Consider the following 18,604-nt stretch of genomic DNA (forward strand, 5'->3'; position numbering starts at 1 on the left):
GTGTGTGTGTGAGAGAGAGAGAGAGAGAGAGAGAGAGAGAGAGAGAGAGTTAGTTTGCACATGTGCATGCGTGCACGCACGCAAGCACTGGCTTCTCTGGCCCACTTTGCAAGTACACATGCATGTACATACACAGTCTTTTTTCTCAGGCATGTGCTGTTCCGCATCATATCTTTTTATAAATTTTTGTACAAGCTTTTCTATACGAAATGACAGCAAGTATTTCTTTAAGGTATATTCCTAAAAGTGAACTGGGGTCAAAGGGTATGCACATTTAAAATTATGCTAGAATGACAGAGGTTGCCAACATTCTGACCAGCACAAGTCCCTGTTTTCCCAACCCTCACCAACACTGAATAGGACTCCATTTTTTCGTGTTTATTTGTGACTGCCTCTTTATGTCCTTTGCTCGGTTTTCTGTCAAGCCGCTCATTGCTTATTTCCTTACAGGTTATTTTGAACACAAGCTCCCTCTACACTGTTGGTACTTTCTCCCCGCCTGTCACTATTCTCAACTTTCCTGTGGCATCATTTCCCACACAAAAACTGTAATATTTTATATAGTCATATCTGTCCATCTCTTGTGTCTCCTGGTTCACTAACTGACAGGAAGTCCTGCCCGAGATATGCATTTCCTGTGCACGGCAGGTTGTAGATAACTAACTCCAAGAGAAGGTGCTATGCCAGACGTGCATTCTCCTTGATCATCTTAAAGACAACACCTGGGGCAGGGTGGGAGGAAGGGCTGTGGTGTGGGGGTGGTCAAGGCACCAAGCATTTTAGGAAGGCTGGAGCTCAGAGCCCAAGATGAACAAGGGTGGGAGACAACGAAGACAGAGAAATGGACATCTGTCATCAAATAATACCTCATGCATACTATTTATGATTTTTTGCATCCCATCATGGGCTTTAAAAACTGAACAAGCCTCAAACATAAATCATCCCATAACCATAAACATGTGAAACAGCAGTAAGTGAACTTTGCTGAGAAACAAAAGAATTAAGCTGGTCATTTAAAATCTCCTGACAAAATAAAAGGCAGAACTAGGAACAGACCATGCATTTCCCAACTTCCAGATCTGTAATCAACAGAATCTACCTTTCTAGTTGGACAAACACTCCCACGTGGACCTCAGAGACCATGGATTCTGGGGAAATGCAGCCATCACACCCTGGCCACTGAAGGGAACAGCTCAAAGCAATATTCTGCCGGTCTCTCAGCTCATCTCATCCAAAAAGGACCAGAGACAACTGGTTCTTTTTTGAAAAATGGTGATTTAGACAAAAAATAAAGCACATAATGTTTTCCCTGTCCTAGACGTCTACCTAGACTAAAATTAAGGGGTTAAGAATGGCAACTGAATTTTATCTTTGTAGTTTCAAATTAGTTTTTAATAGGTTCTACACTATACCTTTGAAAAAATTCTCACAGTTTAATTACAATAAGTACTCAAGTAATGAGAGACATGTTTATCATGGACAATTTCTGATTTAGGACAGATGCCTCAAATGCTACCGTAAACATAATTGAGCTGACAGCACCGGAAGGCAGCTGGAGTCGCACGCTGAGGCAAGGGCAGTTGTCTTTGGCTGGCTGAGGGGACAGTGGCCACAGAAAACTGTTCTAAGGGCATTACCCGAGTGACCATGCATCAATAATGCCTGCCTGCTTCCTCGGAACAAACACTCAACACATGTTACAGAAACAGAAAAATATAAAGGCCAAGAAAAAACATGCATGTCGAAAAAAGCTTAGAATGTCACGGTAGGAGCACCCCACAGAAGTGCCATTGTCAATACCAGGCCTCACTGAGTAGCTATTAGATTGTACATATTCTTTAACGAGGAACTTCACTGTCCCTCACTCAAATGATGGACTATGCAGCCAAGGCTGATAAAAATGCTATGACAATATCAAGAATCAATTCACCAACAATGAACAAACAAGCAAATAAATAAAACTGAGCTCTGAAAAAAATAATTGACACAAAGCAAGACAACACAGATTGCATGCTCTGGGCCTAAATACTCTTTAAATTAAGGAGAAAAATGACTACATTTCAACATGTACATAATGACATCAATTTTAATATGAAAATAATTTCTTGACTGCTGTGCCTAAGATAACGAAGCTGTCCCAAAGCAAGTGAGAGGAAGGGAACTGAAGCCAGTTATCGGTAATGCAGGCCGAGGCTCGTTCTGCTTCTCATTTCATCCAGATTGTTAGAGTCCTTCTCCAGCAGGTCAGCCAGGCGTGGGGACTCTATTTACACTTTCCACCTGCACAGCGAACTCTTTACATCGTTAGTTCCACTCCAGGCCTGAAGCCCATCAAATCAGGCCTCCACAGTCTGGCACAGTTCTCCTAAGAGGTCATCATCAAACAACCGAGCACATCCTCCAGGGAAGGAGGCTCCTCTCCGATGAAGGTCCCAGGACCTAAAGACACTTTGTGCCACTACTGAATTCCACAATGCAGCTGCCTGCTCCACGGAGGCTGAGAAACTCTGGTTTGCTGTCTTAACAGTGGAGAGAAGGCACCCTGCAATATGGAGCACACAGCCTGGCAATCAGGCATGTGCACCCCAGAAGAATGAAGCCAACTAACTCTACTTTCAATCTGTCACACTCCTAGGTTTCTTCTCGTAAATAATTTATAAGCAGACATACCGTCTGTCTCTTCTATACAGAGTTAGGAGTGCAGCACTGACCTTTGACATGGCGGTGAAGTGCAGTGGTAAATGTGACAACCCCATACCAGTATCACTGACATGCAGAAATCAGGCTCCAAAGATGGGTGAGCCTGGTTTATTGAAGAGCAATATAAAGGCTTTCCCCGTCCTTCCTCTTAACAGCTCCACTGTTTCTATGTCAACTAGACCTAGAAAGAGCACTCTCTTTTAGTAGTAAATATCATAGTTCCATTCCAGCAAGCTAAAACTCAGAGCTGTTTCTAAGGAAATACAGACGGCTCACAAAGAGAACTATATTACAATGTGATCAATGTAGATGCAGATAAGGGAAGAATGAGAATATAAGCCCGGATTCAGCACTGCTCCTAGCAATTCTGGTAACACCTTCAACAAAGGCAGGCATCAAGGCAGCTGTGGCCAGGCCAGGCTCTTCTGTAAAGGGTACAGAGAAAACATGAGCTCTTCCTTTACTGCAGTTACCAGGCACGCTGGTTTCTCGGGACTCTGCAATCTGTGCTCCTTGGAGCCCTGGTATTCTGTGAGATCTCATCCCATCACTGTGAACTCGGAATGCTGGTACGGGACAAGAGCTGGGCCCAGGAGGTTAGGTTCGCCACCCAGCGCCTTACCTGACTTGCTCCCAGGTCTTGGTGGCCAAATGCAGGACCCAGAGATCCTTGTAGTGGTAAAACTGCTCTCCGTTGGGAGAAGCAAACTCTCCCCCGAAGATCCATAGCTGCCCGCCGCATTGAGGCACCACTACAGCCTATGAAAAGAAAGGTTGACAGGTCAGCGCACAGCCAAACAGCTCTCAGCTGCCTCCACAAGTGGAGACCAAGGTCTGCACTGTCCACTAGAGCATGGCACGTGATAGTCTCGGCCAGCACCCACACTCCTGCCTTTAAGGGGAAAAATCCTGGAAAATCTCTCATTGACGAATTCTCCTAAGCCAAAACCTAATAAAATTACTTTCATGCATTCCTAAGTTGTAAAATGAACATCTACTTATACTCAAGACAACCCTGTATTTCATTAAAATGGACAAAATTGCCAAAAGTTAACAATAGTCATAACACAAATTGATAGAGTATTTTAATTATTAGATATCTAAAATAAAGCTTTTTACCTGCCCTCATTAGTCCCTTTCCTAGCTATTAAGCACTGTACATCTAAAACCGCACACATGAATAAAACGTGTGTAATATGTAATGTTTACATAACATTATTAACATTTATTTTTAAAAGATTTAAACATAACAGGAAGCAGTGAAGACAATGCCTTTTGGGCCACACGCACGAGAAGCTCTAGCACAATAGAGGCCAGAGCAGCACAAAAGCCATGCCGACCTGGCACCGTGCCAATCGGACTTTCCAGACTCACATGTGCATATTTCAAATTATTACTAGGCTTAGCAGAATATCAAAACACTCACAGAACAAATGGTCCATGGGCACATCTCATGAACCAATGTGACTAAAGTAGGGAAATGGCTGAGAATAGGTACTCTAGGGCTCACATCCCACAAGAATTACACTTCACATTCCCAAGGTTACTCACTAATTCAACGAAATTGAAGCAAGAACACCAAACATCCCAGACCCTACATTAGTATCAGAAATATAAGGATAAAAACACACAACTCTGCCCAAGCCATTTTGGTGTTCCTACAGTGACCACATAGTTGAGGTTTCCATCACCCCACTGAAAGCTCCATCTCTATGAGGCGAGGGTAACATTCCAGACTCCAGGCTGGGGATTGCCATGAGAGATCCTTCGTAAGAGAAGAAAAGCAGGTCAAAGCATATGATTTAAAACGCCTTTCCAGAAGAGGAAAATACTACGTAAGGGAATGTCTTTCAGGTAGTCAAGATAAGAGTGGATCTTATTTCACATAAAATAACTTCCATAGCTATATATACAAGAAACACAGATTTGAGGAATTTTAAAGGCAATTCATACACTATCTAGTCTAGAGCTTTTGAACTTATTTGTTGGCTTTTTTTTAAACTGAAGTAAAGACTAAATGGTAACACACATAAAAATGGACTCTTCTCCTAGAACTCTAGGTCAGCCTTCTTTTTAACCAAAACATTCAAATGCTAAGCCCTAACTTCATCTCAGAATGTCCTCCCTGTAGCCGGGGCAGGAGACTTGGGTCAGACGCTGCTGGGTTCTAGGATGCTCCTGAGCATTCTTCTGCGTGAATACCTACCTGCCCTCCAGAGAAAACCTCACACTGAGCGGGTCAGAAGCCGGTCCTCAGGAGACTTCATCCACAGGCACTCTCTGAGCACCCCAAAGCTCCCGCTGCAGCCTGGCACCTAAAAATGCTGCAGAACCACGGCTCTGTCACCGATGCTACTCCTGCCCTGGACTAAGTGGAGGGTCCTGGTGGCATCCTGAGAATGACACAGCCCTCTCTCCACTCCCATTTTCAGTCAGTTTTGTGTACATCATATCAGCACAGATAAATGACCTATAAAGAAACAAGCCAGTTTCCTATCACTCTAAAACTCCAGTTTTATCGAAAAGAAACTGATCATTTCAAATCTTTAAAGCAGATACGAAGAGTATTAGCTCAGGCCCAAACCTAACACATTTTTTGAGTTTAATGAAGTTGATGATACATTTGTGCTGCACAATACGATGTAGTTAAGATATATCTTAGAAGGCATAGTGAAAGATATCACTGAACACCCAGAGCATTCATTAGAGACCCAAGAAAGGCCTAAGGCTACACAACCCTAGAGAAAGTCTCAAAAGGATCATGATGATATGCAAGTGAATTAACCGCTTGCCAAGACAAAATGCATCAATCACTGATGAATGAAAACAAAATCTAGTCAACAGGTGGCATTCATAAAGTCCTGCATCTATTTACACAGTTCTAGGGAGAAAATGGGACTCACAAGGAGAAAGATCAGTAAATAGAAAGACACCCAGAATTGACAGAGATAAGAAAATTAGCAGACGAGAACTTGAAAACAGTTATAAACATGTCCAAAAAATTTAAAAGAAAACATGAACATAATAGACATAGAAACAATGATCAAGAACCAAATAACTTCTAGAGCTGAAAAATATCATATATAAAATAAATAATTCACGAGTTCAGAGTATATCCACTGACCTTGAAGAGTGATAAAAACTATCAAAATGAAGCCAAAAGAGAAATGGACCGGGGCAGGGGAAGGGGTGCAGAGGGAGAGTAAAAGACAGACTGACTGCCCTGTTAGACATTAAACAGTCTAACATACATGTACTGGATTCCCATAAAATCAGAAAGGTACATCAAAATCAAATTGCTGAAAAACCAAAGATAAAAATAAAATCTTTTAAGCCGCCTGTGGAGGGAAGAGAAGACACACTGAATATATAAGAATTAAGGTAAGAATGACCACTGACCTCTCATTAGAACTATATAATCCAGAAAACAAAACAACTTTCAGTGCTGAAACAGTTGTCAATGCTGAACTTTCAATGCTGAAACAGTTGTCAACCTAAAATGCTATAGCTAGCAAAAATATCCTATAAAATGAATATAAAATGAAGATATTTTCACTTAGGAAAAAAAGCTGAAAATAATTTGTAGTCAGCAGACCTGCACTTCAAGAAATGGTAAATGAAATTATAAGCTGAAGGAAAACATTGCCATATAAAAACATAAATCTACACAAAGGAAAAATGGGTGTTAGAATGGTAGATTTGTAAATCAATATAATATTTTCCCTTCCCATTTTAAAATTACTTTAATAATTGTCTAAGAGAAACCAGTAACATTGTATTGTGGGGCTTCTAACATATATGGAAATAAAATATATGACAACAGCACACAGGATGAAAGAAGAAAATGTAGGTATTCTATTGTAAGGTTCTTACAGTTTATGAGACGTGGCAAAATATCATTTGGAGACAGACTATCTTAAGTTAAAGATGTATACTGCAAACTCACAGCAACCACTAAAACAAAAACAAAAATGGATAGCTAACAGGCCAACGAGGAAGACAAAAAGAGGATATTAAAATATAATCGACCCAAAAGAAGGTAGAGAAAAAGAGAAAAGGGAATATAGAACAAAAGGGACTAATAGAAAACAAACAATATCAAAAACATTACTGACAGCCATATTACTAATCATATTAAATTTAACAGATAAATACACTGATTAAAAAGCAAAATGGATATAAAAATAAGACCCAACTCACAATGGATATAAAAATAAGACCCAACTACAGTGCTGTTTATAAGAAAATACTGTAACTATAAAGACAAACAGGATAAGATTTAAAGGATGGAAAAAATATACCACATAAATACTAATCCTAAGAAATTTGGGGTGGCTGTGCTAACGGTAGACAAAAACTTCAGAAGATTATCAGGGATAAGTTAGTAAGGATATGGAAGATATGAACGTATCCTGAGGACACTATATCCACCAACTAGAGATTGTACGTTCTTTTCAAATACACACAGAACATGTACCAAAAATAGATCATATGTTAGGCCATAGTATAAGTCTCAAAAATTTGAAAGGATTAAAATCACATGAAGTGATCTTTGACTACAACAGAATTAGAAATGAATAACAAAAAGATATCTGGGATATCCCTGAGTAATTGTAAATTAAACAACACACTTTTAAATACTGTTACCCATGAGTCAAAGAAGACATCTACAAGCAAATTAGGTCATTTAAATCTGAATGATAATAAAACACATCAAAATTTGTGGGAATGCAGCTAAATCAGTGCTTAGAGGGAAATGTACAGCTTTAAGTGCTTATATTAGAAAAGAAGGTTTAAAATAAATGGAGATTTAAAATAAATGATCTATGTTTCCATTGTAAGAAGCTAGAAAAGGCAAATTAAACCCAAAGAGGAAGGAAACAAAGAAGAAATTATTGAAAAAGAAAAATGTTTAAACAATAGAGAGAAGGAAAATCAATGAACTCGATGTCAAAAAGAAAAGAAAAACTACAAATACTTTAACTAAATATAACTTCTGTTTGGAATCTAGTGCTGAAATTTTTAAGTCACCTGGAACTTTCTCAAACTTCTTTCAAAAACAATTTTAAAATTGCTACATGAGAGGTAATGTAGGCAAATTATTTCCCTTACAACTTCAAACCAGAACCATCTGTTAAAGATTAAAATGTGGACGGCATCTCAATTACCTAATACAACCCCAGTCATTGGATATAATTAGAAAATTCAAGTTAAATCAAGCAAATGGCTGGTCACTAGTGTGCTGGTCACACAGCAAAGTTACATTGACACTCAGGGTTCACGCTTCCAGTTCACATCAATACAAAGAAAGAAGCTCTTCAAATGTACCAGTTAAAGATAAATCATAATAAAATACAAGTGTAATTTCTGCTAATTATTTAAATCCTTAAGGAAATACATAATTTTAAAAAATCTTTTCACTTGTCACACCCAAAGACAAAGAAAATAGATTTTAGGGTAAAATAAATTCATTTTTTCTTTCTTTCCAAAGAAAAAGCACACGTATTACACATCTGGTTAGCGCTTTATTTTCTAGAGTTCTCAATGACGCTTAAACTAAAACATCTTTATTACTATTTTTTATGGAAAACTAGTTTCCACACATGTTCTGACAACAAAGTCACACTATTGTCAAAATATAGTTCATTCACCTCTAACAAGGTATGTTTTAAAATTCTAATATTTCAAATAATCTGCCCTATTCAAATATTTTCAACCAAGTCTTTGTGGGTAAAAACAATTACGCAGCTACTATACCAAAGTAACAAGAAAAAAACAGAAAAAGAAAAACTTCTTGGATAAGAAAAAAATATGGATGAAATGCCTAATTTGGAGACTAGCGATCTCATAATTCAAACTCAAAGTTTTCAATCTAATCCAAGTCAAATATTTTCATTTCATAACTGTTTAGCAAATGGAATGGAATAGTCTGGTCAGAAGGGTATTCAGTTCAGATCACTGATCAGTGCCAAATTTCTCTAAGAATTTATTTTTATCAAGGTCACTACCAGTTAAAACTGATCTTATAATAAACATACAGTACTCTAAAATGTCCTGCAGTATAAAAAAATAATTATTTGCTAAAAGATACCCACAAGATGCAAATTCACCTCAAAACATAACAAAAAAACAATAAGTTCAGGGTCAATTAGGATGTCTTAAAGAGTTTACTTTAAAAGAAGTCAAAGCACTTTAACAAAATTACTTCCTATAGCAGTGGTCCCCAACCTTTTTGGCACCAAGGACCAGTGCTCCTATGAGAATCTAATGCCTAATGATCTGAAGTGGAGCTGAGGTGGTGATGCTAACGCTGGGGAGAGGCTGCAAATACAGATAAGGAAGCTTCGCTTGCTCACTGCTCACCTCTTGCTGTGACTGGGGACCCCTATCTTATAGTATCCTTCTAAGATAACGATTCTTCTGTGTATAGAGGAGATAATTGAGGTGTGAGCTGGACTATTATCAGCTCTTCGGCAGAAAGTTGGCTGGACTGTAGAGGGAAATGAAGTCACTGGCTGGAGAAAGATGGAAGCGGGCCTTACCCCTACTCATTGCTCACTTCCCTTTGCACTGTCAAAATTACAAAAGAGTTTATACCCCAAAGCTCTCTTATGGGTGATTAACTTATGTTTTCGAAAGAAAGCAATAAAAATAAAACACTTTTAAATATATTCATGCACACATACACATAGTGGTTTTGAAGTAACTTTAAATTGACAAGCAACATTCTCTGTCTAGATGTAACCCAGGCAAAGCACTACTCAACCAAGTGCAAGAATAAGACGGCACTGCTCAAAGGTTGTACATGTAAGCTTTCTCTTTCTACACCTTCTGCCTGCTCCAGGTGCAAGGCATGTGCCACCTTCACCAGCATCCACTGTCTTACCTGTCCCTTGAGGTTGTACGCTTCCCAGGCATCTGGGTTTGTTTGTCACTGACTTAACTGGAATAAAATCACATCTGGAAAACTTTAATAGCTCTCCTTCCAAATGTCCTTCTCCCCTCCCAAAAAAAAGCCCAAAGGAGTCTAAAATGACACAGACTCTAAATGAATTCTGACATGATGCTTCAGCTTCATGAAAGCCGAGTCCTAAAAACATGTGACACCATCAGGACCAAAGAAAACACAAAATATGGAACATAATCGGGACTTGGCAAATGTCTTTTTTTTGTCGCTATATCCCAGTCCTAGAATGGGGCCTCATGTGTAAAAGATACTCAGTATTTCCTGAGTGAACATGTCTAGGAGTCCTGCAATACCTGCTCAGATGGAATGTAATAAAGCTATAATTTTTTGGAGTAACACTTTCGGCAGCTCAAATGGACACTGTCAGAAGAATTCTCCTTATTTCATGAATAAACATTTTATATATAACAACTCTTCTCCATAAACTACTTACTGCTCATTAATGCACAAAGGCCAATAAGAACACAGATGCCTTTTTTTTATTAACCATATGGAACTTTTCACTTTATGAGAGAATACATTTTGTTTCAAGTGTTTTAGTTATTACTTTGAGAGAAACAAACATCAGGTGAATAAGAAGACAGGAACTAACGATGTTCACCTCCTCCTCCTTACTCAGGCCTCAATTTTCAAGTCTTGCTCCCTGCATCCTCAAAAGTCCAGGCCCCAGAGTTTGAACACTCCCTTCTTCTCTCTTAGATCATTCAGTCACACATTAGGTAGACATTATGACACTTTACTTTCTCTCACTGAACTGTATTCATTTTAGAAAATGCCATCTAAACTCTCAAGATCCTGATACAAAATTCAGGATCTAGGAGAATGAAGGGTGTACATATAAGCTTTCTCTTTCTACTCTTTTTGCCTGCTAAATGATTAAAGAGAAGATAAAAAAAAAAAAAAACATGGCTTTGAACATCATATTCATTAAACTAGTCTATAACATAGAAACGTTTATGTCTCAGAATTTAATGTGGGAGAATTTGAACTATAATGACCTTTAGGCAAAAGACTTTATTACCAATTTTGTTTCCCATTGCTCTGATTCATTGTGAAATTCACAGCATAAACAGCAAGCCAACCTTAACTACAAAATTATTATTAAACCGCAGACTGATAAAATCCTCATCAGGCATGCATATGAATCAGAGCCTGCTGAGCACACAGCCAAAATAACTGAATTTAAAAATCTCAAAGACTTTTATGACTCTAATTCTTCAAGGACATAGTTAATAACTGATTAAAATAGATAAAAACACAAAAGAACCCCCAAGCCTGCATTACTTGACGTGGGCATGAGCATGACTGCCCCATTAGGAAAGAGGCATTCTTGAGGCCCAGGAACCTAACAAGGCATTTAGGAGGACTGTGGACTCAGAGTGCTCATCGATAGGACAGGAAAGGACAAGACTTGGTCCTTAGCTTGGAAGCCTGGAGATTATTCACTTAAAAACTGGAGTGGGCTCTGTTAAATGGACTTGAACCTATCAAGACCCATTAATTTACTAAAATCTAAGCTTATTAAGATGTAATTTTTAAACCTGAAAGCAAGTGAATTCCCTTTTTCCAGAAGATAAACCAGTCCAAACTCTTGTGAGCCTTCATGTGCACAAGATATTCGTGCAGTTCAGGCAGGCAGGTCCTCTTCTCAGACTCAATTTCACATCAGCAGGCTACTTCAGAGCACAGAATCAGAAAAGGAAGAACCACATACTGTGGAGGAATGTTTTAATCACACCATGGGCTCTATAATGATCTTTCTCCACCCTGGAGAGATATCACTCATTTGAATTGTTTTCTGAGTGCTGACACCATTCCAAGTACTGAGTTATAATAATGAACAAGAAGACCAAGTGCCTGTCCTCGTGGAGCTTACAGAATCTGAAACCAGGATCCCTTCCCTGAGGGATTAACAGTGTTGACAGAGTCCTCGTGGGGTAAGCAGAAACTAGCCTACAACATGCAGATTTAGTGCTATGCCTTCATTACCCCCAGTTACAACTCCTTCACTCTACAATAATTATTTTCCGTGGACCATTTACACCTATTTTTAAACACTGTTTTCTTCTTTCACCTCTCTAGTCACCAGATCTTAGGCCTATGAGAGCCTCTCTTACTCAAGTGGAAAAGGAGCAATTTGTTAACTGCTACATGCCAGGCACCACACTATGTATTTTTACCTGGATTACTTCATACGATCTTCACATCACCTGGAGGAGCAGGTGTTCATCTCCCTGTCTTACAGATGAAGACACTGACATGCAAAGAAACTCAGTAACAAATCCAGGTTAAAAAAACAGCAAAGTTAGGACCATGTGCAAAGCCCAGCCTCTCTGCATCAGGCTACCTGTCATTTACCAAATCTAAAAGTCTCTAACAGAATCCTCAGAGTAAAGCCCCAAAAGGAACAAAGGGAAGACTGAGGGTCAGTACTGACACATACCTGGTGAGCACAGCGCCTCGGAGGTGGATTGGGGATTTCAACCTTGGTCCAGGTGTCCTTCCTAATGTTGTAGATATAGAGTTCATTATATAAAAACGTCTGCAGAAAGGAAGAGGAACTTTACTGTTATGAATGATGCTTCCATGCAAGTGACAATAAGTGGAAAAAAGGATCTCAGCTGCTAGCTTTCTCTGAAAAACATGTTTCTTAAAGTAATGCAAATCCTATCAATGCAGGACGGGTTCAGCTGGTTCCCTGAATCCTTTGGGATGATGACACAAAAAGCATTTGTCCACTATGCAAGGAAGGTGTATTTATGCTTTTGTTAACTGTTTTGTATACAATTCTGAAACACGGGCCTTTCTGGCCTGCTTAAAAATGAAAATTAGCTTTACAACTGATCAGCACCTTTTCTATTCAAAACAACTTTAGGAATACATCATGAGGAAGAACGGAATGAACAAGCAACCCAAATGAGCAGTGTGTTGGTCAACCTCAAGCAGGTGGTAAGAGGAGTGAGCCTAAAGGTCACTGATGGCTTGCCAACGACAACACTGCATGCCAGACCTGGTGGCTCAGCACATGGGACACACGGGAGGAGCGTTAAAGGACCAATGAGGATTTGATATCACTGCTTTAAATTAATTTTACTCCAAATGAGACCCATGGAAACTTGGGGAGAAAAGAAAAATATATATACTTTACTTTTTGGCCATTGAAATATTCACCTCCGAAAAGGATTAATTCATCTTTCTCAGGATGAGCAGAGAATGAGGCATTTAACCTGTAAGAGACAAACGTAGCCGATCAATACAAAATCAAACCACTTGATGCCCAATCTGAGAGCCATTCTCTCTTCTATCAAAGTGCTTTACCACCAGGGACTAGCCTTTTCTAAACTTTTATGAGAGGATCCTGGAGTTGAGAACAGAAGCTAAAGCACCACCCTTAAAAGCAGTCTGAGCCGTGATACTAGCATCCAGGATCCCTGTCCCAGGAGGGCAGGACCTGGGCTACTCCTATAACATCTGGCTAAAATGCATCAGGCAGTGACAAGTCTAGGTACTCCTACTTATGTGCCAAGTTGTCCAGAACTGTCCTATTTTAAAAGTGTATCCTCTAAAATCACAATCAAAACTGCTCTAAAAAGTCTAGTATTTAAGCATTTCGATATACATCCCAGATGCCTTCCATCTAGAAAAAATACAGATAACTTTCTATTTATTTTACACAAGGACAAAAGAATAGCTATAAGAAAATAATATATACATCCTGACCATTTCAGTGGACAGTAATGAAAGTTGGGTGGTGTCTGAGGTCACTGGAAAATGCCCTTCCTTAAGAATCTCCTCAAGGTGTTCCCCAAGGTGTGTTCCATAACACAAACTCCAAAAGACACTTGTCAATAGAACGATTTCAAGGTCAAGTAAGTTTGGGAAATCTGAAAACTCTTTCTCTTGGAGATCTATTGTACACAGAAACGTTTCATAGGCTGGGATATTCTGCAGTAAAGAAAGCAGTGTTACAATACTGCAGATGCTTCGGTGAACAGTCTCATGGTTCTTCAAAAAGTTAAACACAAAGATTTTCCACTCCTAGATATAGAGCCAAGAAAATCGAAAACAGGGACTCAAACAGATATCTGTATGACGACGTTCATTATAGCATTACTCACAATAGCCCCAAAGTAGAAACAATCCAAGTGTCCATGAATAGATGAATGGATAAACAAATGTGGTTCATCCAATCTTAAAAGGTATGAAGTTCGGATGCATGCTCCAATGTGCCTGAACCTTGTGGACATTATGCTAAGTGAAAAAGGACAGATGCTGTATGACTCCGCTTACCTGAAATAGCTGCAACAGGCAAATCAGAGTAACAGAAAATAGAGTAGAGGTCACTAGGGGCTGGGAGGAGGGGAATGGAGAGGGATTGCTTACTGGGTATAGAGTTCCTATTTGGGATGATGAATTTTTGGAAAGAGATGGTGATGATGGTTGCACAGCATCGTGAATGTTAAGTAATCCCATAGAACTGTCCAGCTAAAAATGATTAAAATGGCAATTCTATGTATATACTTTCATCACAATTAAAATTTCCAAAATAGGAAATCAGTGTTTCTCAAAGTTCTTTGGCCACAATTTTTTTCACTTAACGCTTAATTTTCTAAGGAAAAGTAACAAACACAACTTGGAAAACAATTCCATTTAGACCCAGAGCGCTGAAGTGTCACTGCTGTCCATGCCCGCCTTCTTCAGGTCACAGACATACAGGCCCCCTAAAGCACTGATGCAACTGAGCACCTCGTCCTTATTTTCCCATCAAATTACACCTGAGCCAATACCTGCGAGATAAACACACTTATGAAACTTGGTAATTTTCATGGTTTTGTTCCCACAATATGACAGAGAGGTAAGAGGTGAGAAGTTACTAAGGTTGCCAGCCAAGAGGTCTTCGTTTTATTTCAGCTCTGTCAACTGCTCCATTCTGTTAGGAAGCATTCCCAGCTGACCCATTTGAATTGCCCATGTATCAAATTATATCCTGACATTAAACCTGGCTTTTGGGGCAGTTACTTTAGGAAAAGTTCTAAAATGTCATCCAGAAAATCAATCCATAAGTGGCTTCCCTCAGGGATGCTGTACATGTGAAGACTAGAGATCTCAAGAATTTTTGTGCTTCAACAATTCAAATGAAAACGTACAACTACCACACGTGGAACTTAATGTTTGTCCCCAACGATAATATGCCGAGTACAGGGAAAAATGAAACCACATTTCTAACGGAATTTGTTAAATGAAGAATAAGAAGGACCTCCTGGAGGCTGCTGGAAAGCTGCTGTCAGCTCATCAGCTCAAGGGCTAATCACGTTGCGCCCCTCACATCTACCCTCGACAACTGAACAGGTGATGATTAAATCCTGTGTCCCGGGACCGTGAAATTCAGGTGCCAGAGCCATCACCTGCACCTCACGAAGCAAAGGCAGCACCATAACTGCATCACACTATAACCACCTCTTTTCCTGAAGTGCTGGACCCCAGGCCTCCATTCAGGCTAATGACAACTCTAGGGAGACGAATCTCATTCTGAGGTAAATGAAGCAAATCATTTCTCAACCAAACAGTCCCAGATACTTATGAAGTTAACGTGTTTCCCCTTCTCTGAAGGACTTGGTAACTCTCTCTTAATGAGGCCTTTCCTAGGTTCCTAACTTAGCATATTCGGTGTCTTGCCTCTGCTGTTAGAAAAGAATTACAGAGCCTTAAATCAAATTATAAAACAACTGGAATTCAGAAGACGAGAGGACAAGAATTGACCCAGAGGAATAAGAAGTCAGACGAAAACCAAAGCCTGCTCATTTCAGTTTATCTCACAAGTGTTTGAGATCCTACTAAAGACTCTGGAGTTTTCACAATTTATAAATTCATTTAAAAAGGCTTATACACAATTTATATTAAATAATTACATTTTTCACCAGAACTTAAAAGCATTATAAAGAAACACAGCTAAAACCTACTGTGATTTTAACTTTTCCATCTGTGATAGGCACTTTTAAAATATCTTAAGGACCAAAGAAAAGCTCATTGGGACAACATTTTAGTCCATAGATTGTTATCAGCTGGGGAGATTTCAAACCTGGCAGAATTTCCCAGATAAGCAGCTGTGCTGAGACCTCATTTCCATGTTTCTGCATGACAAAAGAACTGAACAGCCTTATGTACATTCTTCAGAAGAAAGGGAAAAAATGTTTTGTAAAGCTGATCAGGAACAGGTTTTAATGACGAAAATGTCCCAAGTGCCTGGTTATTTATGAAAATGTGTTGCCTTTTTAAAGCAGTTTTCCAGTTGATACAAGAAAACTGTCAGAAGCTATAATGAAGAGCCTTGCTCACTTACCTTGGTGAAGGTGGGGAGCAGGGCGTTTCCACAATCTGAGTCTTTCTGGCATCTAGTGTCTGGAAATGGGCTATGAGAGCTTCAAGGTCTTCCTAAGGGCAGACAAGCAGTCACATGTGAGACGTTTTCTTAACTTCTCTTATGGGGTCAAAAGCTTGGGTCGGCTTTCCATTGTCCACAGACACAGAATATGACACATGCAAAAATACTCAAAGCTTGACCTCAGAGGCAGTTTTCTTGGAAGTATGGATGCATGCACCCCGCAGGTACCATCTCATTCCAAACCCTCCTCCTCCCCCTCCCCCTGAATGGCCTTCCACTAGACCAGCATCTTCAACCACCTCTGGGAAACCCAAGGCTGGGCCACCCCACCAGCCTGCTTTGTTGTCTGCATAGCAGTGTCTAAGAATTTTTGCTCATTTATTTATTCATTTTCTTTCCACCTTCCTCCCATCAAAATAATAAAAACTCCAAGCAAGCAAGACTTGTCAGTCTGCTTAGAACAGAGCCTCCATGTGAGGGCTCAGCAACTATGGGCTGTAGCAACTCTATGCAAGAAGGTTTCTATTTTTACAACTACAGACACCAATTTAATATTTACCTGTCCAACTGGGCACTGGCACCCAGTCTTCCCACCTCCAGTCCAGTGCCTATTTCCCTGCATTAACTTACCCCTTTACCACTCCCCAACAAGGTGATGCATGACCTGTGTGTCATGGGGAGAAGTTCCCTTCTATTTTTATTCTCTTCTTGAAAGCTCACTACCCCCACACACATCCTGCTCATGCTGAGACCTGGGATATGTCCTCCTTCCCTCCCAGCCCCCCTCCCACAAACACACCCACCCATACACAGCCCTTCTTCCCTGGTTCCACATTCCGCACTGAAGGTAGATTTCCTTCCTGTACTTACCTACACTTCCAGACTATTCACTCTTCTCCAGCCTCATTTCCCACCCCACTTCCTCATTCCAGGCTGCAGTGGCTTCCTCTCAGTTCCTTTAATCAGAACACCACATCCCCTAAGCCTAAACAGCCACTGGCACCCCCACTCCAAACTTCCCCTGGGTGTACCACCTTCACCTCCTCAAAGTAGCCACTGTCTGGAACCGGGAGCTCATTACTCTCCAGCAATTTCTTTATACTTTTACTACGTGTTATGTATACTTAAGCAATATATATACTGCAGTAGGTCCTCCAATAACATCGTTTCATAACATTGATGAGACGCAAAAGGAATTTAACTCTTGTCTATATCAATTAGCCTACGGTAAATTGGTTCCAGTGTACAGCCATACCTTAGAGACACTGTGGGTTCGGCTCCAGATCACATTAGAGTATTGCAATAAAGCAGTCGTAACCTTTTTGCTGGTGGAGGGTCTTACCTTCAATTAGTAAAAAATGCAACATTCGTGAAGTGCAATAAAATGTAATAAGGTCCGCCTGTACAGTGTTTCGCTTAAAGTCACAGAACCTATTGACTAGGAGAGGACTTTCTGCATTGTTTTACATTTTTCAATTCCATGTAAATGATATATTGTATCATCTCTGGTAACTTGTTTTGCTCAACCCTATGGAATGAACGGTTCGATACACTGAATCCATTCACTTTCACTGTGGCAAAGCTACCACTGTGATGAGTTTCTCTATCTATCCTGATGATGAAAGAACATCTGGGTCAATTCTAATGCTGTTTTTATAAACGACACTACTTGGCCATTCTCATACCTATCTTTGTGTAGCTGGGGGTAAACCTTTAGGTGTGTAACTGCTGGGTTGCTTCCACTTTTCTAGATATTGACGAAGTGGGGTCCAAAGTGGCTCTGCCAATTTTCACCTTCACAGCAGTCAATGAAAGTGTCTTTTGTTCTGCTACTTCTATGTGGGTAGTTATCTCACAGCTGTCCAGCTGACCACCACGTCCCTAATGCCAAACATACTACATTAGGTACTCAAGACAAATTACTGAATGACTGGAACTTTACAGAGACCTGAATGGAAAAGGGACTGTTGTAGTCATAATTAGTTCAGAGCACCTGGTCCAGTATCATCCGCTTGAGAAATTATCTTCCTTAAGATGGAAGGGAAGACAAGGATAAGGTGGGTGGAAGGAGTGGCTGGGATGAGGATCAGCAGTGTGATGGGAGAGATGCTTTATCAGTCCTGGCACAAACTGGCACTAAGGCCTACTGTTATGCGGGTAGGCCCAGTCACGTGAGGACAGTCGTTTCCACAGGGTGTCTTGTTGGAAGTAGGCTTGGCTGCTCCACTCACCAGGAGCACAGGCTCTGCTTTCAGGCAACCTGCTTCTACTCCCATCTCTCCCAGTCCTGCCACTTCACAGCTGTGTGACCCTGAGCAGTGTAACCTGTTAGCTTCCGATTTCCTGTCAGATGGGGACGCCAAACCTACCTAATCCACTTGGTTGTGAGGATTAAAGCCCAGATAGCACAGTGCCTGGCACACTGCACTCATTAACCATTGTATATTGCCCCAGGTTAGGGAGCCGGTAAACAAGTAACAGAAAACAGGACGCTCAACTCTTAAGTTCAACCCTGTTCTATCTGCAAACCCTGCCGAGAGAAAGAGAGAGGGAGT

General features: G+C 40.2%; 1 protein-coding gene across 7 annotated transcripts in view; it reads right to left on the reverse strand.

Moving 5' to 3' along the window:
• The window catches only part of KLHDC4 (kelch domain containing 4), a 61,404-nt gene that overhangs the window by 42,074 nt on the left and 726 nt on the right, over window positions 1-18,604 (reverse strand). For 5 of the 7 annotated variants that reach the window (XM_025042581.1, XM_025042577.1, XM_025042579.1 and 2 more), the window contains exons 2-6: window positions 17,305-17,391; window positions 16,008-16,099; window positions 12,816-12,894; window positions 12,111-12,209; window positions 3,323-3,459 (exon numbers count right to left, since the gene is read on the reverse strand). In XM_025042581.1, the coding sequence (XP_024898349.1) occupies window positions 3,323-3,459; window positions 12,111-12,209; window positions 12,816-12,894; window positions 16,008-16,099; window positions 17,305-17,391 (494 nt within the window). The remainder of the gene's footprint in view (window positions 1-3,322; window positions 3,460-12,110; window positions 12,210-12,815; window positions 12,895-16,007; window positions 16,100-17,304; window positions 17,392-18,604) is intronic. The other 2 variants (XM_025042578.1, XM_025042582.1) reach the window with 1 other exon arrangement.

Source organism: Pteropus alecto, unplaced genomic scaffold (assembly GCF_000325575.1).
Source record: "Pteropus alecto unplaced genomic scaffold, ASM32557v1 scaffold7, whole genome shotgun sequence".
Taxonomy (NCBI): domain Eukaryota; kingdom Metazoa; phylum Chordata; class Mammalia; order Chiroptera; family Pteropodidae; genus Pteropus; species Pteropus alecto.